Below are 22,358 nucleotides of genomic sequence, written 5' to 3' on the forward strand. Positions count from 1 at the left end.
AAGTACTAAGTAAATTGTTACACTACTCACTAAGGTACTTTCTCATTACTCCATAAAATGACCTCAAATGCAATGTCTCATAACTATCACGTAACAATATAAAACTTTAGGCTACAGTCCCACACACTAATACCAACATGAATCCCTATCCTAATGAAGACACACGTACAATCTTTCTTTTAGTATTTACATATGAACGTGAAGGTGTGACAACAAAAGTAAAGATTAAACAAATCTTTACTTTTGTTTGAACTTATTGTGATTGTTTCTGTCCTGGCAACAGTTTGCCCGTTACCATCACACTTTTGTCCTTTTTCTGGAATAAAAATAAAAGTGCTGTCTATATTTCTGCTCCTGAAAAGCTGTGTCTCTGTACTGCTCCACAATTTTCCTCCTCCAGCATATGAAATGAAAGCATCTGAGTGCAGTGCAACCGTGCAGGAAAAAAAATGCATGTTTGCTTTATGATTTTTTTTTCTATCGACCTGGCGTGCAGATATCTGAAGAATCTTTGTGGCACAAGTAACAACATAAATACAACTTTAAGGTAATTACTGAATTTAGTATAGTAATACATTCAAGTACATGCACGTGCGTGTGCACAATCACGCACTCACACACATACAGGTTTCAGATACTCATACAAGGATAGCAGCACTGAAGGCTCTGACAGTGACTAGAGATGGACCGATCAGATATTACGTATCGGTAATATACTGACGTAAATTACTGGATCGGATATCGGAGAGAAATAAAAAATATAATCCGATCCATTAAATATCAAAAAAGCACCTCACAAAACTTGCAACACGGCGTAACTCGGCTCATAACCGTAGCACCTCGGAGCAGTGTGGTCACGTGATAGAGCTGCTGCGTGTATTTGTAGCCTCACTACCAAACCAGCATTTCATCTCTGATGAAGTTATCCCAGAGTAAAGCAAGTGTGTAAGTTCATCTCTGAATGTTGTTAAGCTTAACAACCGATATATGGAGCGACTGCCTCTTCTCCCTCCCTCTCCTGCTGCTACTTCAATCATGAATCTGATTAATGATCAGCTGATCGGTTTTTCTGTCCTGAGTCCGTGTCTCTTGTTTGTTTTTGGCCCACTTTGCACCAGAAAGAGGAAACCAGCGGCTGAACAACAGCAACACCTTTAAGCCTGATAACCTGTTGTTAGAATTTATTTAATATTACTTTCTACACCAGGATCCTTTTCTATGCAGCTGACGGCTGGTAACTGTGCAGGGGCGGATCTAGCAAAGTTTAGCCAGGGGGGGCCGATAGGGCATTAACAGGGAAAAGGGGGCACAAAGACATACTCTTCTTTCTTATTCTCATTTAAAATGTCTAGCTTTTAATAAATAATTATCTGAATCTTACACCCAAAGTTTTAATCTGATGTAAAATGTATAGAAGTCCATTACTGTATATAGTAACTGTTAAGTCTAATATACCCTAGTAAGCTATAGTACTTTTTCCTTTGGGAAGGTATCATCTGTGCTGTCTGCAATTCTGTTGAAGAAAGATGTTGAATCTATTTAATTATTCTTGAAAAATAATTTATTTCTGTGCATTTTTTTTTCCACACTGCATTAAATTAAAGTTGATTACGTCGATTAAGCATCATGAGGTGGAGGGGGGTTCCCTATTTATTTTTTTTTGCTGGGAGTTTGCAACCCTATTAGTTAGGTTGCTTAATATTTCTGTTAAATACTCTTTAAAATACCAGAATAGGAAAGACTGAGTAGGTTTAAGTTTATTAGATTGATCAGTGTTGCTGAACTATGAAATATTTTGGGTGCAGTGTGTTTTTTACATACAGGTATAACAGAATAGCTTTAGTGTTGTTGTTTATTTAAACTTGAGTATGAACTTATGCAAAATACAGCAAGATATTAAAAAAACAGTTTTATTGATTAAAAAACACTATATCGGATTCATATCGGTATCGGCAGATATCCAAATTTATGGTATCGGTATCGGACATAAAAAAAGTGGTATCGTTCCATCTCTAACAGTGACACATGCAAGCAATTAGGACCATAGCTTACCAAACAATAATGTTACTATTCCTCCTCCTAGTGGGTGAAACTCACAGTGCACAGTCTTTGTCTGGTTTAGCTCTGGCTAAATTGTTAAGCTGGTAGTGCAATCCCTGGCAACTAAAGTTTGAACCCCAAGTTGCTCTCAGATGCATTTTTTTGGTGTGTGAACGTTAAATAGAAAGCACTAGCATGAAGGGGAAACATGGTTTTTGTGAATGAGGCAGAACCAGCCCATTTACTATATATTTTAATTCTTGGAAACCAGAAACAAACCTGAATATACAAGGTTGTACACAACTGCAACCGTATCCATCAATACAAATAAGTCAAATAGTGTTCATTAAGTTGTTCTATGGTTTATAAGTTAGAAAGTTCATTGGTTGTTTTGGTGTTTTCAAGTTATAAAGCAGAAATGCAGAAAGAGTAAAATGTATTTTTTATTATAATAATTTTATATGTACAAAAGTCTAACAACTTGCCTGTTAGTTAAAATTAATTTATCTAAATGTTAGAAAAGGATGGGGATTTTAGGTGATGTGACAAGAGTACGTTTTCCAGGTACTCCATTCAGCTGATAGAAAAGTAACTCCGTCCCATTCAGAACAGTTTTTCATTTCCTCCCTTTCGAATTAAGACATCATACTGATTAAATTCTGGTCACTGTGGACAATGTGAAAATCTGGAACATTGTACAATACATAGGAATACAGAAAAGTCAGTCTTAATATGCTGTTGCTTCAGATACACTCTGTAAAGCTTCAGACTGTAGAGGGCGTCAGCGCTCCTGTTTTCACAGCAGCTTTTCTGAAGAGCGTCTGTCCGTCAATTTTGTGAGCAAAACATCAATACCTGTTACAACAAAAACAAAAAAAGATCAGAAACATTAAACGTTAAAATGTGTGTTAGTGTTTGTCTATGTGAGAGAGAAGTTTATGCCTGTAATAGTTTGGTTTGAAGGGTCCGTGTTTGCTGATGCCCATGTACTTGGCCTGATCATCTGACAACTCTGTGAGGTGTGCGTCAAATATCGGCAGGTGAAGGCTGGCCACGTATTCATCTGAAAATATGGAGACACGAAGATTATCACACCTTAATTTCCTTCTTGGCTATACTGATAAAACAGGAAAAAGAATAATTAATGACAAATAAAATTATAATGGTCTATAAAACATTTAATATGATTTTCAGGCTTATGTGCAGCCCTGAGACCCATTACAAATGTATTATGTGAATGTTTTCAAGCTTGAATTTGAGCTTGATTTTGTGTTGGATAGTGCAAAGTGCAAAAAAGTATTTAGACTTTTTTTTTTAACTTAAATTAAATAAAATCCCATTTAAGTAGCTTAATAATTATCATGCTATATAATATAAAAAACATATTTAAAGTATCTAGTAACACTAAAGTAAATGTAGTCATTATGTAGAATGGCACTTTTCCACAATCAATACTTTATATTATTAGATCATAATTATTAATTCATTTATATGCATTTTAATTTTGTAACTTTTTAATGACTGTATTACAGGTATATCACTTATATATTGTAGATTTCCAATACAAAATGGTAAGTAACTAAAGCTTAGTATCGAGTACAAGATACATTAACAGCTGTGGGATAGAAAGAGAAAGTAATTAAATTAAATTCAGTTTTAATTGTATAGCACCAGATACAAGAACAGTCCTCAAGACACTTTATATTAAAAGGTAAAAACCCTACAACCAACATGTGCAAGCACTTGGCAACAGTGGGAGGGAAAAAGTCCTTTTTAACATGAAGAATGCATTGTAACTTGCCCATCTTCTTTGGCAGCAGGTAGACATCCTTGTTGTATCTTCCTTCTGGGGCATTGTACAGCTCTATGAGAGCCATGGCCTGAAACATAACAGCGAACGTTAACTAAAAGTGACTGCAAGCAGCCTAATGACTGACAGAGCTGCTGTGATGCATTTAGAAAAGAATAACCACTTTGTAAATCTGTTTTCTTACCTGGGTAGCGGCAGTGATGGAGAGGACAAATGAGGGCACAGTAGAGCAGCTCAGATTCAGCAAACGACCCTGAGAGGAAAGTCAATACTAAATGAAAACAAATCACGTAAGAGCGGCTATGATTACAACCATTTGAAATAATATTTCATCCCAATTGAGCTGTGGTTTGTATGTACTAAACAGGATAACGTTATGATTAGTGTAGTATGAGCCCCCAGTTTAAAGCACAGCGTACACGAATGGTCTTCCTGTGCTGTCTGATGTTATTATTTACTTTTGGAGGATACACACCTGGTCTTTATATCATAATTGCTGCTTTTCTTTTCTGAATTTCTCTCTATTTTTATCTCAAAATCTCTCAGATTCATCCATCTGTTCCTTATAATACATTAAGAAGAGCGCATATTTCTCTTGCTAAATAAGCAGTGTACTTCAAGGTCATACATTTAAAGTCCTTACATGATTTGGGACTCATTAGAAGAACAGAGTATCCTCACCTCTGCCAGCAAGACAATTCTCTTGCCATCAGGCCAGATGACGTGATCCACCCGAGGTCTCACATGCACCCACTTCAGATCTAAAGACCGCAGACCAGCCTGAGACGTAGGAATCTATAGTTTAACGCCAAATCATTCACATATAGAGGCCTATACACGCGCACACAACATGTGTCTTTACCAAATCTATCTCACTGCTGGAGTGTCCCATGTTGCAGACTATGCAGCCATTCTTCATTTTGTCCAGATGTTCTCTCATCACAACATTTTTATTCCCTGCAGAGAAGCAGTGAGTAAAAAAAAACAAAAAACAGGTGAAAAATAAATATTAATTAAAAATAATATTTTGATTGTTTTGTTTTTAAAAAAAAGTATTAATCATAGGATGACAGCAGTCACCTGTGCAGGTGATGACCATGTCTATATGTCTGACTATTTCACTCAGTTTAATTACTCTGAAGCCATCCATGCTGAGTGGAGTGGGGGATAAGAGGACAGGGTTAAAACAGTATTTCATCATGTTTTTTTCATGGTGTGGCGTAAGAGGAGGGAACACTTCACATCTTGGTTGATAAAAGCTTCTTCTATTCATACCAGGCCTGAAGGGCACAGATAGGATCCACTTCTGTGACATACACTATAGCACCCAGTGCTTTTAGGGCAGCGCAGCAGCCTTTTCCAACCTACGAGAAAAAGAAATTCAACACAGTCTGGCCGAGTGGCTTAAATGTGGGTTATTTCACGGGGCAAACACTTTATATCCCACTAACCTCGCCATATCCACACACCACCACCTGCTTTCCTCCAAACATGATGTCAGTGGTCCGCTTCAGCCTGGAAGCAGAGTTGACCATGGTCAGTTTGCTGCTATGCTGGTGTTTTTATCTGTTTATTCACTGGCTGGGCCTATGACCTCGTTTTAGGTTTGACAGACAGTTTGTCAACCTGTATAGATGACAACCGGAAGGAGCGTGTTTGGAGGCGTGGTCCTGCTCCTGAAATTCCGATACATAATCTCCAATAGTCGCAACAGGATTAATTACCCTTCCAGTACAGACTCCTTGCAGAAGTACAGGTTGTCAAACTTCTGTTTGGTCACCGAATCGTTGACATTCATAGCAGGAACAGACAGTCTGCCTGCCTTTGACAGCTGGTACAACCTGAATCAGAGGCACGGAAACACCCACGTGAGCTGCAGATTAACTTTGTAACCTTAAAGTCATTCGAGCTTCGTGTTTACACTCACCGATAGATCCCTGTGATGCTTTCCTCCACAACACCTTTGAGATTCTTAAACAGTTCCGGATACTTCTTATAGATCCAGTCAGTCAAGTCACCACCGTCATCCAGGATCTGGGAGTAATAAGAAAAACAAGCTCGAGGCACCTTCATGGAAGCATTTGTAGATAACACACTGAATTGTAGGTCCAATTGTTCTTGGCCCACATAAACATGAAGCAATAATTTTGAATAAAATGCATCTGAAATATATAAAATCAAAGGTTCATGTACTCAAATAATTATTCATTAAGATTCCAATAAATTCCAATAAATTACATTGAAAATTTGAGTGTAAAGGAACAGTTTACCAAGTATTAATTATATTTGAAATACTAACGGTGTTTAAGATCTGAGGCTACAAAAAGTCTTCAAACACGAACAGTATCTTCTGAAATACCACAGAGGATGTGAGTACAAATACACTCCTCCTGAAATGTATGCTTAAATATTACATTAATCTCTCTTAAGAGAATCTGCACATGAAGCTATCAGGTGAAAGCCAACATTTAGAAGAAAGTTAGCTCAAAGAAGTTTATTTTAAGACTCCAGATGAGGCTGCAGGAAAACATAGCTAAGGATATAGAGCTGGAAATGTGCATAATAGACCTGCTTTGAAAAAAACAGGACACATTATGCATACAGTGAAGGAAAATAATTATTCAACCTCTTGTTGAATTTGTAAGTTTGCTCACTTAGAAATAAATGAACAGCGTTTAATTTTCATGGTAATTTCATTTTACTGGATTACAGATTGAGTTATTTACAGAAGCAGTAGAAGATTTATTGAGTAAGGCTAAGGGAAATAAGACTGTATGTTTGTGTGGTGATTACAATATTGATCTTTGTAAAGAGGCAAATGATAAGGCTTCCTCAGATTTTTTTGAATTATTATTTGGTAAAGGATTTTATCCTTTAATTATAAAGCCGAGTAGAATAACGGATAAATCAGAAACACTAATTGATCATATTTTAATTAATAGTTTGAAGAGTAATATTATGAGTGGCCTCATCATGAATGATATAAGCGATCATCTACCAGTCTTTTTTACTTTTGAGTTAAATATGAAAAGAAAGGCAGAAGTTGGTTTCGTGAGTCATAGAAGGTTAAGAAATAATGAGGCAATGAATAAGTTTAGACAAGATCTCATGGAAGTGGACTGGAAGGAGGTTTATGTTAATGAGGTCGACGTTGCATACGGAGCATTTTTAAATACATATTTGGCCTTGTATGATAAACATTGTCCATTGGTATCATTTAAGTATAAGAAAAAGAATAAGAATATGAAACCTTGGATAACTAAGGGTCTTGCAAATGCGTGTAAAAAGAAAAATAATTTATATAGGGATTATATAACACAGAGAACTAAGATTGCGGAAATGAAATACAAAGTTTATAAAAATAAGTTGGTATTAATATTGAGGAAAGCCAAGAAAGACTACTATAATAAACTTTTTCAGGAAAACAAGAATAATGTTAAGGGCATTTGGAATATTTTAAGGAGGTATTGGGTAACAAGAACACACCCTTAGATCGGCCTAATTATTTTATTAAGAATAATCAAGTTGTCGAAGACAAGACTGAAGTAGTAAACGAATTCAATTCCTTTTTTGTAAATGTTGGACCTACTTTAGCAAATTTAATTAGGAAAAATGACGATCCAGAATATGAGGAAGCCCGGAAAGGAGATAATAGAATGGTTAATTCCATATTATTGGCAGATATTACCATAAAAGAAATAGTAGCAATTGTAGAAAATTTTAAAAATAAAAAATCTACTGACTGTGATGGTATAGACATGGTTATAATTAAAAAGACTTTAGATTGTATAAGTATTCCTCTTTGCTATATTTTTAATCTTTCGCTACAATCAGGAGTATTTCCTGATCGAATGAAAGTGGCAAAAGTGATACCCTTATATAAATCAGGAGATAAGCATAGTTTTAACAATTATAGGCCAGTGTCTCTTTTGTCACAGTTTTCAAAAGTGCTTGAAAAACTCTTTGCGCAAAGACTTGATAGTTTTATTGAAAAATATCAACTAATAAATGAAAATCAATTTGGATTTCGTAAAAATAGATCAACGGCATTAACATTGTTGACTTTCATTGACGATATTTCATCTGCAACCCATAATAATAAATATACAGTGGGGGTATTTGTTGATTTAAAAAAAGCTTTTGATACATTACAACATTCTATTTTGATTTCTAAATTGTATAACTATGGTGTGAGAGGAGTGGCATTGAATTGGTTAAGGAGTTATTTAGAAAATAGGTTGCAATATGTACATTATCTCTGCAATACTTCTGAAAGATTGAAGATTGTATGTGGCGTTCCTCAAGGTTCTATTTTGGGACCTAAACTTTTTAATTTATATATTAATGATATCTGTGACGTATCAAAAAGGTTAAATTCTATTTTATTTGCAGATGACACAAATTTTTATTGCTCTGGAGAGAATTTGAAAGATTTGGTTGAAATTATGACTTCTGAGATGTTAAGATTAAAAAAATGGTTTGATGTAAATAAATGATCTTTGAATCTGACAAAAACGAAATTCATGATATTTGGTAATCGTGTAAAGGAGGATGAAGTCATTATGTCCATTGATGGAGAATTGATTGAAAGAGTTACTGAATTTCGTTTTTTGGGTGTAATAGTAGATGAAAATTTGACGTGGAAATCTCATATTGAGTATATAAGAAAGAAGATGGTTAAAAGCATTTATATTTTAGGAAATGTAAGAGATTTATTAGATTATAAAACAATGCGCATTTTATATTTTTCATTGTTTTTCTCATATTTTAGTTACTGTGTTGAAGTTTGGGGGAATACATATGAGAATACTATAAAACCTCTAAACTTATTACAGAAGAAAGTGATACGAATGATTCATAATGTTAAATATAGAGAACATACAAATAAATTATTTATAAAATCAAAATGATTAAAATTAGGAGATTTAGTGAAATTACGGACACTATTAATTATGTTTAAGGCTAAAAATAATATTTTGCCCTTTAAGTTACAAAGAGTATTTTTAATGTGTTCAGGGGGAGAAGATAGTAGAAGGAAATTTTATTTTAAGCATCAGTTAGCTAGGACAACACAAAGATTAATGAGTACAACTGTTAGGGGTATACGACTGTGGAACTCTCTTCATTATAATTTAAAGAATTGTATAAGTTTACATTGTTTTAAAAAGTGTTACATGCTTAAAACGATAACTCAATATGAAGAATGCGAATGAAATTGGAGATCATTGAAAAAGGATCCTTTATAATTTTTTGTTTTATTTATTTAATTTGATTTTTCTCCTTGTTACTATGTGGAGTGGTATATTCTGATTGTAAATTTGTTGTTTGGTTTGGGTTAGGACCGGAGAGAAATGTTAATATTAGTTTGTTCCCTGATTTTTGGTGCCCACTTGTAATATAAGTTGAATTGTAGATAGGGGGCAGGGTTTAATAAGAATATTTTCTTCTTCCTGCTCCTTTTCACACATGGTTGTAGTGCTTTATTGATAGAAAGTGTGGTTGGTTTGTTTGATCTGTTGTACCAAGTGTGAAATAAATAAATAAATGAAATGAAATGGACAGAGACAGAATATCAATAAAAGATCAAGAAAAAATAACAAAAAACCCCACACTGAGTGAAATGATCCCCTACAACCCTGCTGTAATTCATGCTGGTTGTGAGTCCATATAACACACAGATTATAATCAATCAATTACAGATAATTCTGATCTTAAGAAGTATCTGCACAAGTCTGGAATGGCCTACAAGTCCATCAGCAAGAAGCGCGGTTCGAAGACAACAACTGCTGGCGTGATTATTCGAAAGTGGAAGAAATATAAAATGATCACTAGTTGCTCTCGGTTTGGAGCTCCACGTGAGATCTTGCCTCATGAGGTGAGATAATCATGAAAAAGGTGGTGAATCATCACAAAATTATATCGGAGGAACTTGTTAGTGATCTGAAGTTAGTAGGAACCACACTCACCAAAAACACCATTGGTAACACACTATAGGGTAATGGACTGAAATCTTGCAGTGCCTGCAATGGTCCTCGTGTTCAAGAAGCCACATGTGCAGGCCTGTCTTTTTAAATGATACAGAAACGTGCTGTGGTGTACACAGCTGGTAACCAGCTACAAGAAACACTTTACCACTGTGTTTGCCAACAAAGGGTTCTCCACCAAGTACCAAATCTCATCTTGGTTATGAAATACTTATTTCACTCAATGACATGCAAATCAGTTTATAACTTGTATGTATTGTGTCTTTTCTGGTTAATTTTTGGTTGCTAGCCTGTCTCTCTCCATCAAAATGAAACTACCATAAGAACTGGAGACTGTGTACTTCTAGGGGAAGCTATGTGACGTGTAAGCAGAGTCGATCATCATACCATGTTGGGCTGCCAGGTCTCAGTGCCGACACAATGGTCAATACACCACCAGAACTCATCCTCCGATTCTCCTCTCCACGCAAACACTGAGATGCCTGAGAAGGGAAGTCGCATGAAAAATGTGTGATGGTCAAAAAAGTAAGAGGGAGGAAGAGTAAAACCAGGAGCTTGTGCAGAAGCTGTACCTGCTTTAACCAGAGCAGCCGCCACAGCATTCTGAGTCGAGAAAATGTTACAAGCCGCCCAGCGACACTGCGCCCCCAACGCAGCCAGAGTCTCAATCAGCACCTGCAGGACACCATGAACACACAGAGGCCGGTTCTAGACACTGAAGTAGTGCTAATGCAGAATTATATGATGCACTGTGGATAATATGCCACATAGAAATAAAATAAAATCTAAATAGTGATATTCTTCTCTTTATTTAAAGAAACAAACCAGATCTCTATTTGGCACGTTGTAAATCTGTCAGTGCTCGTTTCTTTATTTGACAGCAGTGTGTGTGTTGAACTGACCGCTGTCTGTGCAGTGATGTGTGTGCAGCCCACTACTTTGGCTCCAGACAGCGGTTTCTCCCCACCTGCCCTTTTCCTCAGGTTCATCAGAGCTGGCATTTCTAAATATCGCAGATGAGAATCAAGACACAAAAACCAGGACAGTCTTAGATCCTCCTCTTGTGCATTTCTCTACAGAGCCTCTTTAGATGGGCAGTAACATTCATTTTACTGTTATATTGTAACTTCTGCATAAACTGTGGTTTGAAGGCCGTTGGTATTGGCGTACCTTGCTCTGCCATTTCTATTTCTTTGCGTCCAAAATCAGCCTGACTGATGTTTTTGATGCAGAAGTCAGACGGGCCTTTGGTGGATTTCTGAAGCTTGTCTCGAGGAGAAGACTCATCATCAGAGGTGTCACTGTGCACTGCAACACATAATTTAGACTATGTGAGACAAATCATCTGGCTGACGCGTGAAGGAGTATTACAGAAACACATGATTCTTTGGCTCAGGTTTTCCAGCCTTTATCTTGTTGATAACTAGGTGATTCTTTTCTCTGATCTCTTTGAAGTCTGCACATACTCTGGCAGTGACTGACATTTTTGAGAAAGGCTCATGGAGCAGATTAGGACCAAATTAATGAGACCTAATTCTGCAGAAGACTTTTCACTTTAATTAAGGTTTGGCCTACAGGGTTAATCCTCGGTTTGCGATGCTGGGATCAAAAAAACAGCTCAGTTTATATATCAGAGACATGTGATTAGACTTAACAGCGAGTCTGTTTTCATGTTTCCATACCTGAAGCGAAGCTATCCGTAGATGACTGAGACATGGACCGAACAGTCCTTGTGGGAGGTCTGTTGAATTCTTGCTTCTGGCCAGTGAACGGTATTTGCTGAAGAATCATAAAAGGAAATCACAGACAGGCTCAAAAAGACAGATACCAAATATTTCAGTTTTACCTCTCAGCAGGTCACAAAAGTTTTTTCCTCTCTGTTTGAAGCAGATAGATGCGGCAGTCAAAGCAGATACATTTGCTCATAAAACACCAACTTTCTTTTAACTCTCTTCTCACAGCCTATCTGTGTCATTAATCTTTCTATTTCTCTCTTTTATCTCTGTATCTGTTGCAATCTCACCATCCAGTGTGGCTGTTTGAAGGCTGGGCTGCTGCCACAGGAATCCCACTTGGCCATGTCTGCTCCCTGGCTGCACGCGTAGACTTAAACCTACAGCTCAGCCTTACTGAAGGCTCACCACCTGTCTTCAGCTTTTCTGTGGATGGCAGATTTTTTTTTCTGCTTTTGTTCTTTCTCTTACATATGTGCACACCCACCAAGACCAACACGCCCACACACTGACCTCAAGTGTTTGAAGCTTCGCATTTAAGATATCATTTGATTGCATTCTGGAAAATGTAACATATTTCTGTTTTTTGCTAACTTGATCCTTAATAAGCCTCAAATGGGAACATTAGCACCTTGTGAGATGCATTACAGGAAAGGAGAGGGTGCTTATTTTTTGTAATGTAAAAAATACAGTAACATATAGCTCCTAAAGTAATGGGGGTTTGACTAACTTGTTTCAATTCTGTTATTAGCTGTCATAACTTGTCAGCTGCTTTCAAACCCCACAGAAGGAGAAAACAACAACTGTGAGCAAAAAAGAAGAAAAAAGCAAGAAACTGCACTCATGGCTGAAACACAGCAGTCATGCAACTAAAAACAACAAGACAGAAGCGATTAACACATATGTTTGAGGCTTTTTTATGACACAAAGCAAAGCAATGAAAAAGATATTATGCATGGAAAAGGTGTCTGCCTTCAGGAAAGCTTAGTGAAGCACGAGTTCAGGTTTCTAATCTCATCTCAGAACACCTACAGTGTTATGCAGAATTGATTTGGTTTGCCATGTATTTAATGATGGTAGCCTATGGTTTTTATATTGCACGTTTAAAAAAAGCATTGGTCTGGGTTTACATTCCTGAAAAAATCTTTCTTTTCATTACATGTGATACAGTTTAATTCCAGGTATCTTTAAGTCCAGGCAGGGTAATATTTTTTAAATTCCCCAACTTAACCACACATTTAAACTAGACCGAGGGCGCAAGAAGAAATCTAGAATCCAAATAAATTTTATAATGGCAAAAATACTAAGTCAGGGCAGGCAGTCATGGAAAGAGACTGGACACCCTGAGGTCCATTAAACTAAAGTAAGTAAGAGAGACAGACAGACAGATTATCGATCTCACAAGGGAAATTACTGAGGAAACTACAGGAGCTGCTGTGACAGACTGTCCACTCTCACGATGCCACTCCTCTACACGTCAAATTCTTCAATGAATGAAATACACTCCACATACATGAACATTTATTTCATATACTTGCTGATTTAAAACAGCCCAGCATTGTCAAGTTCCTGGTCTGTTGACCCAGCGTTTTGAGTTTTAGTTTATTTGGATGTTATGTTTAAGTTCTTTAGTGTAGCTAAGTTCATTTGTTTATTAGATTCCCTTTGTGTTTTCTACCCCTGTATTTAAGTTTCCCTCTCCCTTTATGTGTTTCATGCTGTGTGTCTTATGTTGTCAAGTTTATATTGTCATGTCTGCGTCTCATGTTTCCTGTTTTATTTTGAAGGTCTGTGTCCTATGTCAATGTAGTCAGCTTTGCTTCCTTTGTTTCATTATGTCAGACTAGTGTCAGCTGTTTCCCCATGTGTGTATTTAGTCGGCGTGTTTCTGTTCATTCTTTGTCAGGTCGTCTGTTGTTCATGTCACGTTCTCCACACCATGTTTCCAAGTTTCATGTCCAGGGGTCCGTTCTTCGTACCTCGCTAAGTAGGTTAGCTGGATTTGATTGTTGACGATTTCGCGTGATCTTGGATCGTTCGGTTCTCCGAAGCTCATCCGGGACTTGCTGTCATAGCAACAGATCCGTAAGCGTAAACCTGCTCGGGAGCAGGTTTACTTTATGTAAACAAGATTAGATCGCGGCCACTCAGGTATGTCCGCTTCATTTATACGAAAGCAACAGCGATATTTTACCACTGTTTTACCATAAATAAATAACATCAATGTAACTAAAGATAATGCAGCACCTGATCCATTTATTGATTTCATACAGATACATACAGGTCATTTCCTAGAAAAAGGGAAATGTACTATTAATCATTCTATTTCATGTATTTGATTATTTCAGATGTAATTCATATGTTAGAGTAGTAATAGTAAATTACTTCATGTAATCAAGATGGGAGACCACGGCTATAAAAGCGAAGGTGGATTTGGGAAGCCTGTCGCAGCCATGTCCTGTCCGTATACGCGAGCAACCCATTGCGGAAGGTGCAAGATTGATAAGGAGAGTTTTCAGAATTCAGCGTATATTGCGGGATAGACAGGATCCTTTAGCTCAGCGCGACAGTGTGCTCATAGAGAGATATCGATTTTCCCGTGAGGGTATTATTTACTTAACCAACTTGTTGACGAGGGGGTGCAGGACCACCACCTGTCTTTTATTGCTCTGCCCTTTTCTTGGTTGCTGTTATAAACAAACAGATTATTTCAGGGTCTCTTTCCAAGAGACTAAAAGCAATATAAGTGATAAATATTACCATTCTGTAGAATATTCTTATATTCCACTTTTACTTGTTCCCATGTTCTAGTGGGTCCTGTTGTGGCTCTAATGTGAAAGAGGATATAATGTAATATAATATAATATGATATAATGTAATATAATATAATAAATCTACCCTACCGCCTACTGGTGTTGGCCAGAGGGGCCGATGGCGCGATATGGCAGCCTGGCTTCTGTCAGTCTGCCCCAGGGCAGCTGTGGCTACAACCGTAGCTTGCCTCCACCATGTGTGAATGTGAGAGTGACTGAATAGTGGCATTGTAAAGCGCTTTGGGTGCCTTGAAAAGCGCTATATAAATCCAGTCTATTATTATTATTATTATTATTATTATTATTATTAAATTACTTACGAGTTTAATTTGTCAGCAACTTTCTGCCAGCCCTCTCTCCTTGCTTTTGCAGCCTTTGCAGTGTTCCCTTGCGTTTTAATTAAACTCTGAAACTCCTGAAATCCCTCACTCAAGAGTTCTTGCTCTGCTGCCGAAAAATACCGAGCGCGCTCCTTCGACATTTTCGCCGACCAATCAAAGGGTTGCCGATCAATGTTTCTACTATCGATGCGTAGCCCCTGTTAAGCCACCCAGTGATCTCACATTACTTCATCCAGCTGTACTAATCGTCAACAACAGGTGTGTTCGGAGAACCGGAATAGCGAGCTCAAAGTTAGCGCGATGATTTGATCTTGGATGTAGTAAGCGAGGTACGAAGAACGGACCCCTCGGTTTTTTTTTTTTTTTGGTTTTTTTTTTGGTTTTTTTGTTTGTTGTTGTTTGTTTTAGTTTGTTCACTCCATACAGTCTGCCTCCTCCAGACTGTGACAAGCATGCCTCATTTAAATAGTTTGTTTGGCAAAGGTCTCTTGTCAACATTAACAACATTAGTAAACTTTGCTGATCTGGTTTAAATATACACTTTATGGGCAACAGTACTGGGTCACACCTCAATCTCTGAAATTAGGTATATAAAATCCAGCACCTAGCCGTGCGCTCTGCCTGTGCAAACATTTATAAAAGCACGAATTGTTCTTAAGAGCTTGCTAAATTAGGGTGTGGTACTGTAACAGGATGCCACCGTTGCAACAAGTCAGTCTGTGAAATTTCCTCCCGCTGAGATATCCCACAAGTGGTATTATTGCAAAGTGGAAGTGTTTAGAGACCACAGCAACTGAGCCATGAAGTGCCATGAAATGCCAGACCAAGTAAAGACACTCTAATGAATGGTGTGAAAGAGAAACCAAACACAGGTCTCTGAAGAGCGGACAACAAAAGAAAAACAAAGGACGAGCTTTGTTACATAAGGGGCAGCAAGCCCAACCAAGTGGCAACCAGAGATCCACCCAAGAAACACAAGTAGGACACAGGAAGAGTATGCAGATGCTAAAACACTGAATCAGAACTGTGGGTTTTGTGGTTTTTAACTTTGAATTAACCCTTTGAGGTCAACACCAAGAAAAAACAATGGAATTTTTTTTGTTTGCATTTCTTATTGATTTGGGTGAGTAATAACCACAATCAATTTTTTTTTTCAATAGACCCTGTAGTTTTTAAAATATTGATCTCTACCAAACTGTTGAGATGTCACTTAATGGTAAAAGTATGAAATGTCATACAAATACAAGTACATTAGATAATACAATTATAAAAAAGGCCAAATTATAATTAAATTGATAACAAAAACTATCCAGGGCATTGAATACAGTTTATTTCTAGTAGCATGCCAGTGAACATTGCTGTTTTCATTCCATCAAAAGAAAATTTTTTATCAAACAACCAAATACATCGTTTTTTTTTTTAGTCTGCAAATGTGAAAAATGTGCTACAGCACAAAATACTCCCATTCAGGCCATTTCTGATTGAATGCTACTGTGCAAAATCAAAATCAAATAAAAACAGTGCAAATCAAGCACACCTGCTCATGGTTTTGGTCGTCGGGGTCTTAGGGTGTAGCATTGATTCTGTGGTCTTGGAGAGCTGAATCATGGTCGTCCAACTCTAGATTCTGGCTTGTTAACTTGGTTCAGACACAGCCAGGTGGAAACCTTTTGAGAGCCATCGGTTTCTGGTCCAGTAGGGCACAGTCCCTCTTGTAGACCAGGTATTCAAGTCAAGGATGTATCCGAACAGTGGAATATGCCATCTCCTTAACTTGTAACTTATAACTTGTCTTATATAGGTGTAATATCATATCAGAAAGCTTAATTCCTCCCATATGCTAATTATATACAGGGATGAGTGATGGGCATTGGTCTTTGCATTGGGCTCTTTGCTCCACCGTTTGACCGATGAAAGAGGCATGAACCCACAGGCATTGTTTAGAAGGTTAACACATTTCTTGTCAAACCATTTTATTGCAATCAGACCTTCATCAGACCTGTAATAACAGGCTCCATGGCCCTTCTTCAACAGGTCTTTGTCTGCCATCAGGGGAGCTCCACCGGTGCAGTTTGGTCATACAGTACCAATGCACCTGACACCCAAGGAGGTGTGCAAGTTCTGGACCAAGCTGAAACTTGTGAAGAGCTGAGGTTGTTTTATGGGTTTGCATACTGTTTTTTTTTTTTTTTTTTTTTTTTTTACAAATTCGGCCCCTTAGAGGTAGCTTCTGTTCCTTTTCACTGAGGGGAGCATTGAAGAATATAGATGCCCCTTGATACAGCAGAAAGTCGTGGATGATGCCAAATGAACTTGCTTGGCAGAACAATTTAAAGGCCCATTCATCTGGTTTGTTGGCAATATACTGGTGGAGAGTGCCAGCCCTTGTGGCTTCATATGGAACCATGACCTCAAACACACTGTGGTTGAAGATGGATGGTATCATGAGTATCATGCCACAGGACTATGTGATTTTTAGCCATATAATTGTTTAGCGTCCATATAGTACTTGTTAAACATGAAATTATAATTTTGAGAACTTGGTAATATTAATTTACCAGCTACTGTAATTTGGATAAGATAAGATAAAACTTTATTAATCCCTCGGGTGGGTTCCTCTGGGAAATTCGGTTTCCAAAAGCACAGCACCGACAGAAGTTACAGAGTTATAGAATATTATATATATATACGCACACACACACACACACACACACACACACACACACACACACACACACACACACACACACATATATATATACACACATACAGAGACAAATATAAATAAAATATACGAAGGGGATAAATAGGAATAAAAATAAAAATACAAGTGAATTGCACATTTCAAGTATTGAGGTCTATTGCACCATTGACTATTAACAAAAGTATTGCACAAAAGGTATTGCACAGTGAAGTGAAGAGGCACTACAGCTTAGTTGTTCCCCCCCTCCTGGTTAAAAGGTAATCAGTTGTGATATTTGTGATTTCCACGTGTTATTCTTGTTTTTTACAATATTTAATAATATTAACTCAGAAAGTTACAAAAATGACTTACTGAGGAAATTATTTCAGCATATTCTTCCTGTGCTAACACTTAATGTGATTTATCAATAGCAATGGATAAAGAAAATGGGTCTAGTGGTCTGATTTTATGGCAAATAATCAATTTTAATAACATTAAGTTATGTTAGCAGTAGCACCATAAAGGGACAAATCAACCGTTTGGTTGACCACTTTTTAAAAAAAATATTAAACATTTAATTCACTTTTTTTAATGCTGTCAAGCGAAATACATCTGTTTAGTAAGTCCTGTAACACTGTCATATAAGAAAAATTATATCTTCCTATCTTAGTTTCATCAAAAACACTCAAAATATGTTGGATGGTTTTTTTGTTTCTGACTTCCTGGTTGGGAGGGGTATAAGAAGAGCCAACAGTTTCCATTCACAGTGCCTTCTGGTGGACTTTTTTGGCATTACAGATGTAAACCAATTGGTAGAAAAGACTCAACAAGGTAGGTCAATTTCAACAAAAGCCTCAGTTAGATAGGGCCTGAAAATGTGCTCTACCAATTGGTTGAGCAGAACGCTAAAGGGTTTGATATTAAGTATTTTCTGTTTGGTTACAGTTTTAGTAACACTGTTAAAGTTAAATTTAGTTCAGGGGTTTTTTTTGGTTTAGAATTTTTAGTGGGTGGTTCAAGTTTTCATTTCTGTGATGAATTTCTTGTGATCATATTTTCTTTTGCCTTGGCCTCTGTTTTATTTTATGGTTTCTAGTCTTGTGCTTAGAGTGATATGTGTTACTTTGTGTTTTACTTTGTAATTCTCCTATAGTCTCTCGTATCTTGTTAAGTATTTGTAAAGTAAAAAAGTCAAGTAAAATCTTATTTATATAGCACCTTTCAAGATAAAAATCACAAAGTGCTTCACTGGAGCTAAAACATAAAGATAAAAATCAACCAAAAGCAAGTTAAAAAACATGAGAGTTAGGTGTTAGGAGTTTCTCTGTCATGTTACCTCCTGTTGTATTTTGATAAGTCATTTGTCTCTTGTGGCCTGTTTTCAGTTTGGCTCCTGGTCTAGTTCAGCTGTGTTTTGTTACCCACTCTGCCGCACTTACCTACTATGTATATAACTGCAAGATAATAATTGCACTGCAAGGCACTACATGTCGTGGAGTATGGGAGAAGCTGGAGTGCTCCTGACCCAGGACCTTGCTTTGAGGCAACAGTGCAAACCACCACACCATTGTGCTGTTGCAATAGCTCCCTCAGTATAAGTGAATGTGTATATGCACTGATATATCATTAAATTCACAGTAAAAACTAACACAACTGTGCACTTGTGTCTTCAAGACAGCTGTGGCGGATGATGGGCAGTAAGGGCGGATTATGACAGCACATGTCAGTTTGATGACAACATTATTGTATGGTGCTGTTTGCCAGGCACTGCAGGGTATAACGAGGCTTTCAGTCTGTTCAACTTGTCTTAAAATGTGCCTCTGGAGCTCAGGAAGATTTTGAACTTTGCTATGAATTCTTTGGATTTTTATCCTTCACCTAAATAAAGGTTTTGTTGTTTCTTGAAGTTTGCCTTGAGGTTTCAGCATTTGATTAAAGACAAGACATAGGAGACAATTAACTAGCAAAATAAAACAGGCAGTGAACATCGATAAGAAACTTGAACAAACTGTACAAGAAAAGACACATGAGGATGAGATGGAAGTAAACTCTATAACAGATTGGGATTAAAGCATAATCAGAGCTGAATTGTCTAAAACACGAGTAACTAAACTCCACAACTCCTAACCTTGACCTAAAATATGACATGCTGAAATAAACATGAAACTAACAGGAATCAAAAAGCAGCCTAGCAGTAAAAGGCATAAAGGAAACTAGAATTTAAGACACAACACAGATAACAGAAGTCCACAGCAAATCCCACAGACCGTGACAGTCACAGAGCAGGATCACTGCTCTACTGAGGCACATAGTGTGTCAACAACTGCAGAGTTCAAACCTCCCCAGGCATTAACATCACCATAAAAATTGACCAAGCGCTTCCTGTAAGTGGCCCAGGGCTTTTGTACATGGGGTGTAGTAATACCAGCTACAAACAAAAATAAATTATATCAAAAAGTCACCAATAAATATAAATAAAGCTGTATTTTAAAGTCTGGGGGCTTTTTTTTAAACACATGGTTATAAGAAAACCTTGTGTTTCGTAAAATCACTTAAATACCGCCTTCCAAAAATAGCTGCCACTTACACAAGCCACCAATCATTAACACAAAAGCTATTAACCTTTGACTTGGAGCAGTGTGAAAGTTAACTTAATGAGGGACAGGTGGACATTCAAATTCAAACCAGCTACTGCACAGATACTCTTCAAATAAATCTCAGAATTACATCTTAATGTGTAAAACATCTCTCTCTTTGTGTCCAACCACACATTTCCTCTATGCCAGTGCAATCGACAAAGACCAACATAACCAATGTAATGTTGCTTAAACCCTCTAATCTTAAAAAAGCTTGAATTGTAATTACACATCAAGTCCTCGACTCGCTGCCCTCTGTAAAAGAAAGAAAAGCTGTGATACCTTGATACAGATGGACTGCACCCCCTCCTCATTCTTGGCCTTAGATATATTCACTAGATTATACGCTTTCTTCATGCTGGCACAGTGACTCTCAGGAACCCTGCAGAGCTGCAAGCCGATGCTGTTCAAGTGACGCTTGATGCCACTCCCTCACCAAACAGGTGACAAAAGAAGGTGGAAGTGAGAAATGTGACCTCTGTGAGGCTTTCTGTGTGTGATTCTGAGAAAATACAGACAGCAGGAACTACAAAGATGAAGAGCGAGATTTAAGGAAAGAAAATCTCAGTTGAGTGCTTTTTGAGGCCACAGACGAAAATAGTTTAAAATAAACAGACAGCAGGGAGGTGACAGTTTTGCAACGTAATGACAGTTATTGCAACATAAAGAAAAACGACAGAAGAACTGGTCACGAGGAAAGAACATTATTCTTAACAAAAGGGTTACAGAGGTAAGCATGAGAGGCCATGTGACAATAGAGCATGAATTCATTGTTTTCTGTCCACAGAATGACCAAGCAGCACTGCAGTGTTACTGAAGTCTCTTAGAGTGGCATTTGACTGATTTAAACCGTGACGGAAAAGACAAGAGCCTGCAGAAACAGTTGGTTATTGTTTTCTGTGGCTACAGGGCAGCTCTGTAAAGTCACAGGACCTAAAACAAAACTGAGGCCATGATAGGAACTTTGGGATTCAATATTTTTGGAGCTTGATTGGCAGCAAGAACAGGATATATTGCCCATTTCTGATTGTACATAGGTGTATCTCTGATAGGCGCCCAGTTTTGTGGCGACACAAGAATAAAATATGTATGTATATATATATATATGCTTTTTAAAAGAGACATTTGGATATGTCAGAGCAGGGAAGGGCCAAATGTACTAAGTAATTGAAAAAGATCTGCCATTTTTATTTGCCTACACTTCCCATGAGCAGTTCCCATAAACGTTAAGATGTTTTATCCTTCTTTCACAAACATTTATTCAGAGGTCCTGCTTTTAATGCTGCAATCATCAGACATGACACGAGTCAGTTTGTTAGCTCTCTCGTTTTACATTTTCAGAAAGCAAGTGCAGTATTTGCGTGAGCGTACTGGTCAAACATTCATGGCGACTAAATATCATTAACATCTTGAGTAGATGCACATTCACGCTCCCCGTGGTGTAGTCACAGGTGCATGTGTGATGTTATGTGGGCCTAGCACTTTTATAGTGATAGTGAAAACGCTGTCTCTGCTCACCATGGTAGTCTTCAGCGCTTCAGTAACCGGTTCTTTCGTCACAACCTTGGATACCTCTAACCTGTCTCTGTCCCGACTTTGCTGCGCCCTCCTCCTCTCTGCCGCTTTTAGCATCTGCAGCAGGTTCGGACTGCCTTTGCTTTCCCTTGTTCCACCATTAGCACTCTCCATATCCTCCCCATTAAGTTCAGCTCTGTACTCCTCTAGTGGTTTCAGATACCCATCAGCTAATCCCAGGATCTGGTTCTTTTCCATGTTTCCTCTGATAGTAATGTGTTGAATTAGCTTCTTTCTTCTTCTTCTCTACCCACATATATCTGATATTTCCTCCTCCATAGAGTGTATTTACTCTAAACAGTAGCAGTTCTTGGTTACTTTGACTAAATGTAAAGCAGATAATTGATTTTGGATGCAGTGTGTACAGTGTAAACAGAGATATGAGCACTGTTGCTCGACACGAGGCAAACGTAACCTGGAAATGCAGGAATGTAACTCACGTCCATCAATAAGTAGATGTCAGTTTGTGCTGTCATACAGTCTTTCATGCTAAAAGGACACAAGGAAGCCCTTGCATTCAAGATCTGAGTCATCTGGACTTGCATTTCTTGTTTTTGTGTTGCCTTTGATAACACTGACTCAAATCCCATTAAGGCACATGTGTAACTCGATCAGAGGGTTACATTATAAACAACCAGGCATGATGTCATGTTTACATTAAATGCCACCAGCATCAACAGAGGCCCCGTGATTCCTGATCACCTGCTCCAATGCCAGGCTGAAAGACACGAGGTGGGATTTTG

At 37.6% G+C, this 22,358-nt stretch overlaps 1 protein-coding gene across 4 annotated transcripts; it reads right to left on the bottom strand.

The window, feature by feature from the left end:
* Positions 1-1,927: 1,927 nt before the first annotated feature.
* LOC120729644 (putative adenosylhomocysteinase 3) lies at positions 1,928-21,888 on the bottom strand. Of its 4 annotated transcripts, none has more exons than XM_040025389.1 (17): positions 21,559-21,888; positions 11,517-11,613; positions 11,005-11,142; positions 10,737-10,837; positions 10,407-10,509; positions 10,222-10,316; positions 5,778-5,884; positions 5,575-5,691; positions 5,302-5,365; positions 5,126-5,214; positions 4,931-5,001; positions 4,713-4,807; positions 4,532-4,630; positions 4,035-4,103; positions 3,842-3,920; positions 2,983-3,103; positions 1,928-2,895 (listed from the first exon to the last, which is right to left on the bottom strand). In XM_040025389.1, exons 1-17 carry the CDS (start codon positions 21,811-21,813, stop codon positions 2,889-2,891), a joined length of 1,707 nt encoding a protein of 568 aa, XP_039881323.1. In that variant the 5' UTR covers positions 21,814-21,888; the 3' UTR covers positions 1,928-2,888. The 4 variants fall into 4 exon arrangements, with proteins under 4 accessions (XP_039881323.1, XP_039881324.1, XP_039881326.1 ...); XM_040025390.1 differs by lacking the exon at positions 21,559-21,888 and adding an exon at positions 20,323-21,529; XM_040025392.1 differs by lacking the exon at positions 21,559-21,888 and adding an exon at positions 16,259-17,304.
* Positions 21,889-22,358: the final 470 nt, after the last annotated feature.

The sequence above is a fragment of the Simochromis diagramma genome, unplaced genomic scaffold, assembly GCF_900408965.1.
Source record: "Simochromis diagramma unplaced genomic scaffold, fSimDia1.1 OVJJ01000293.1, whole genome shotgun sequence".
NCBI classification, from domain to species: Eukaryota; Metazoa; Chordata; class Actinopteri; order Cichliformes; family Cichlidae; genus Simochromis; species Simochromis diagramma.

What these genes read in the sequence shown, in the direction of transcription:
- LOC120729644 (XM_040025389.1), bottom strand. Translation starts at nt 21,813, where the DNA reads ATGGAAAAGAACCAGATCCTGGGATTAGCTGATGGGTATCTGAAACCA. An exon ending in AAGGAGTCTGTACTGGAAGG is followed by an intron (nt 5,366 to 5,574) that starts GTAATTAATCCT and finishes CTCTGCTTCCAG; the next exon opens with GCTGAAGCGGACCACTGACA. An exon ending in TGGTGTGTGGATATGGCGAG is followed by an intron (nt 5,215 to 5,301) that starts GTTAGTGGGATA and finishes TTTTTCTCGTAG; the next exon opens with GTTGGAAAAGGCTGCTGCGC.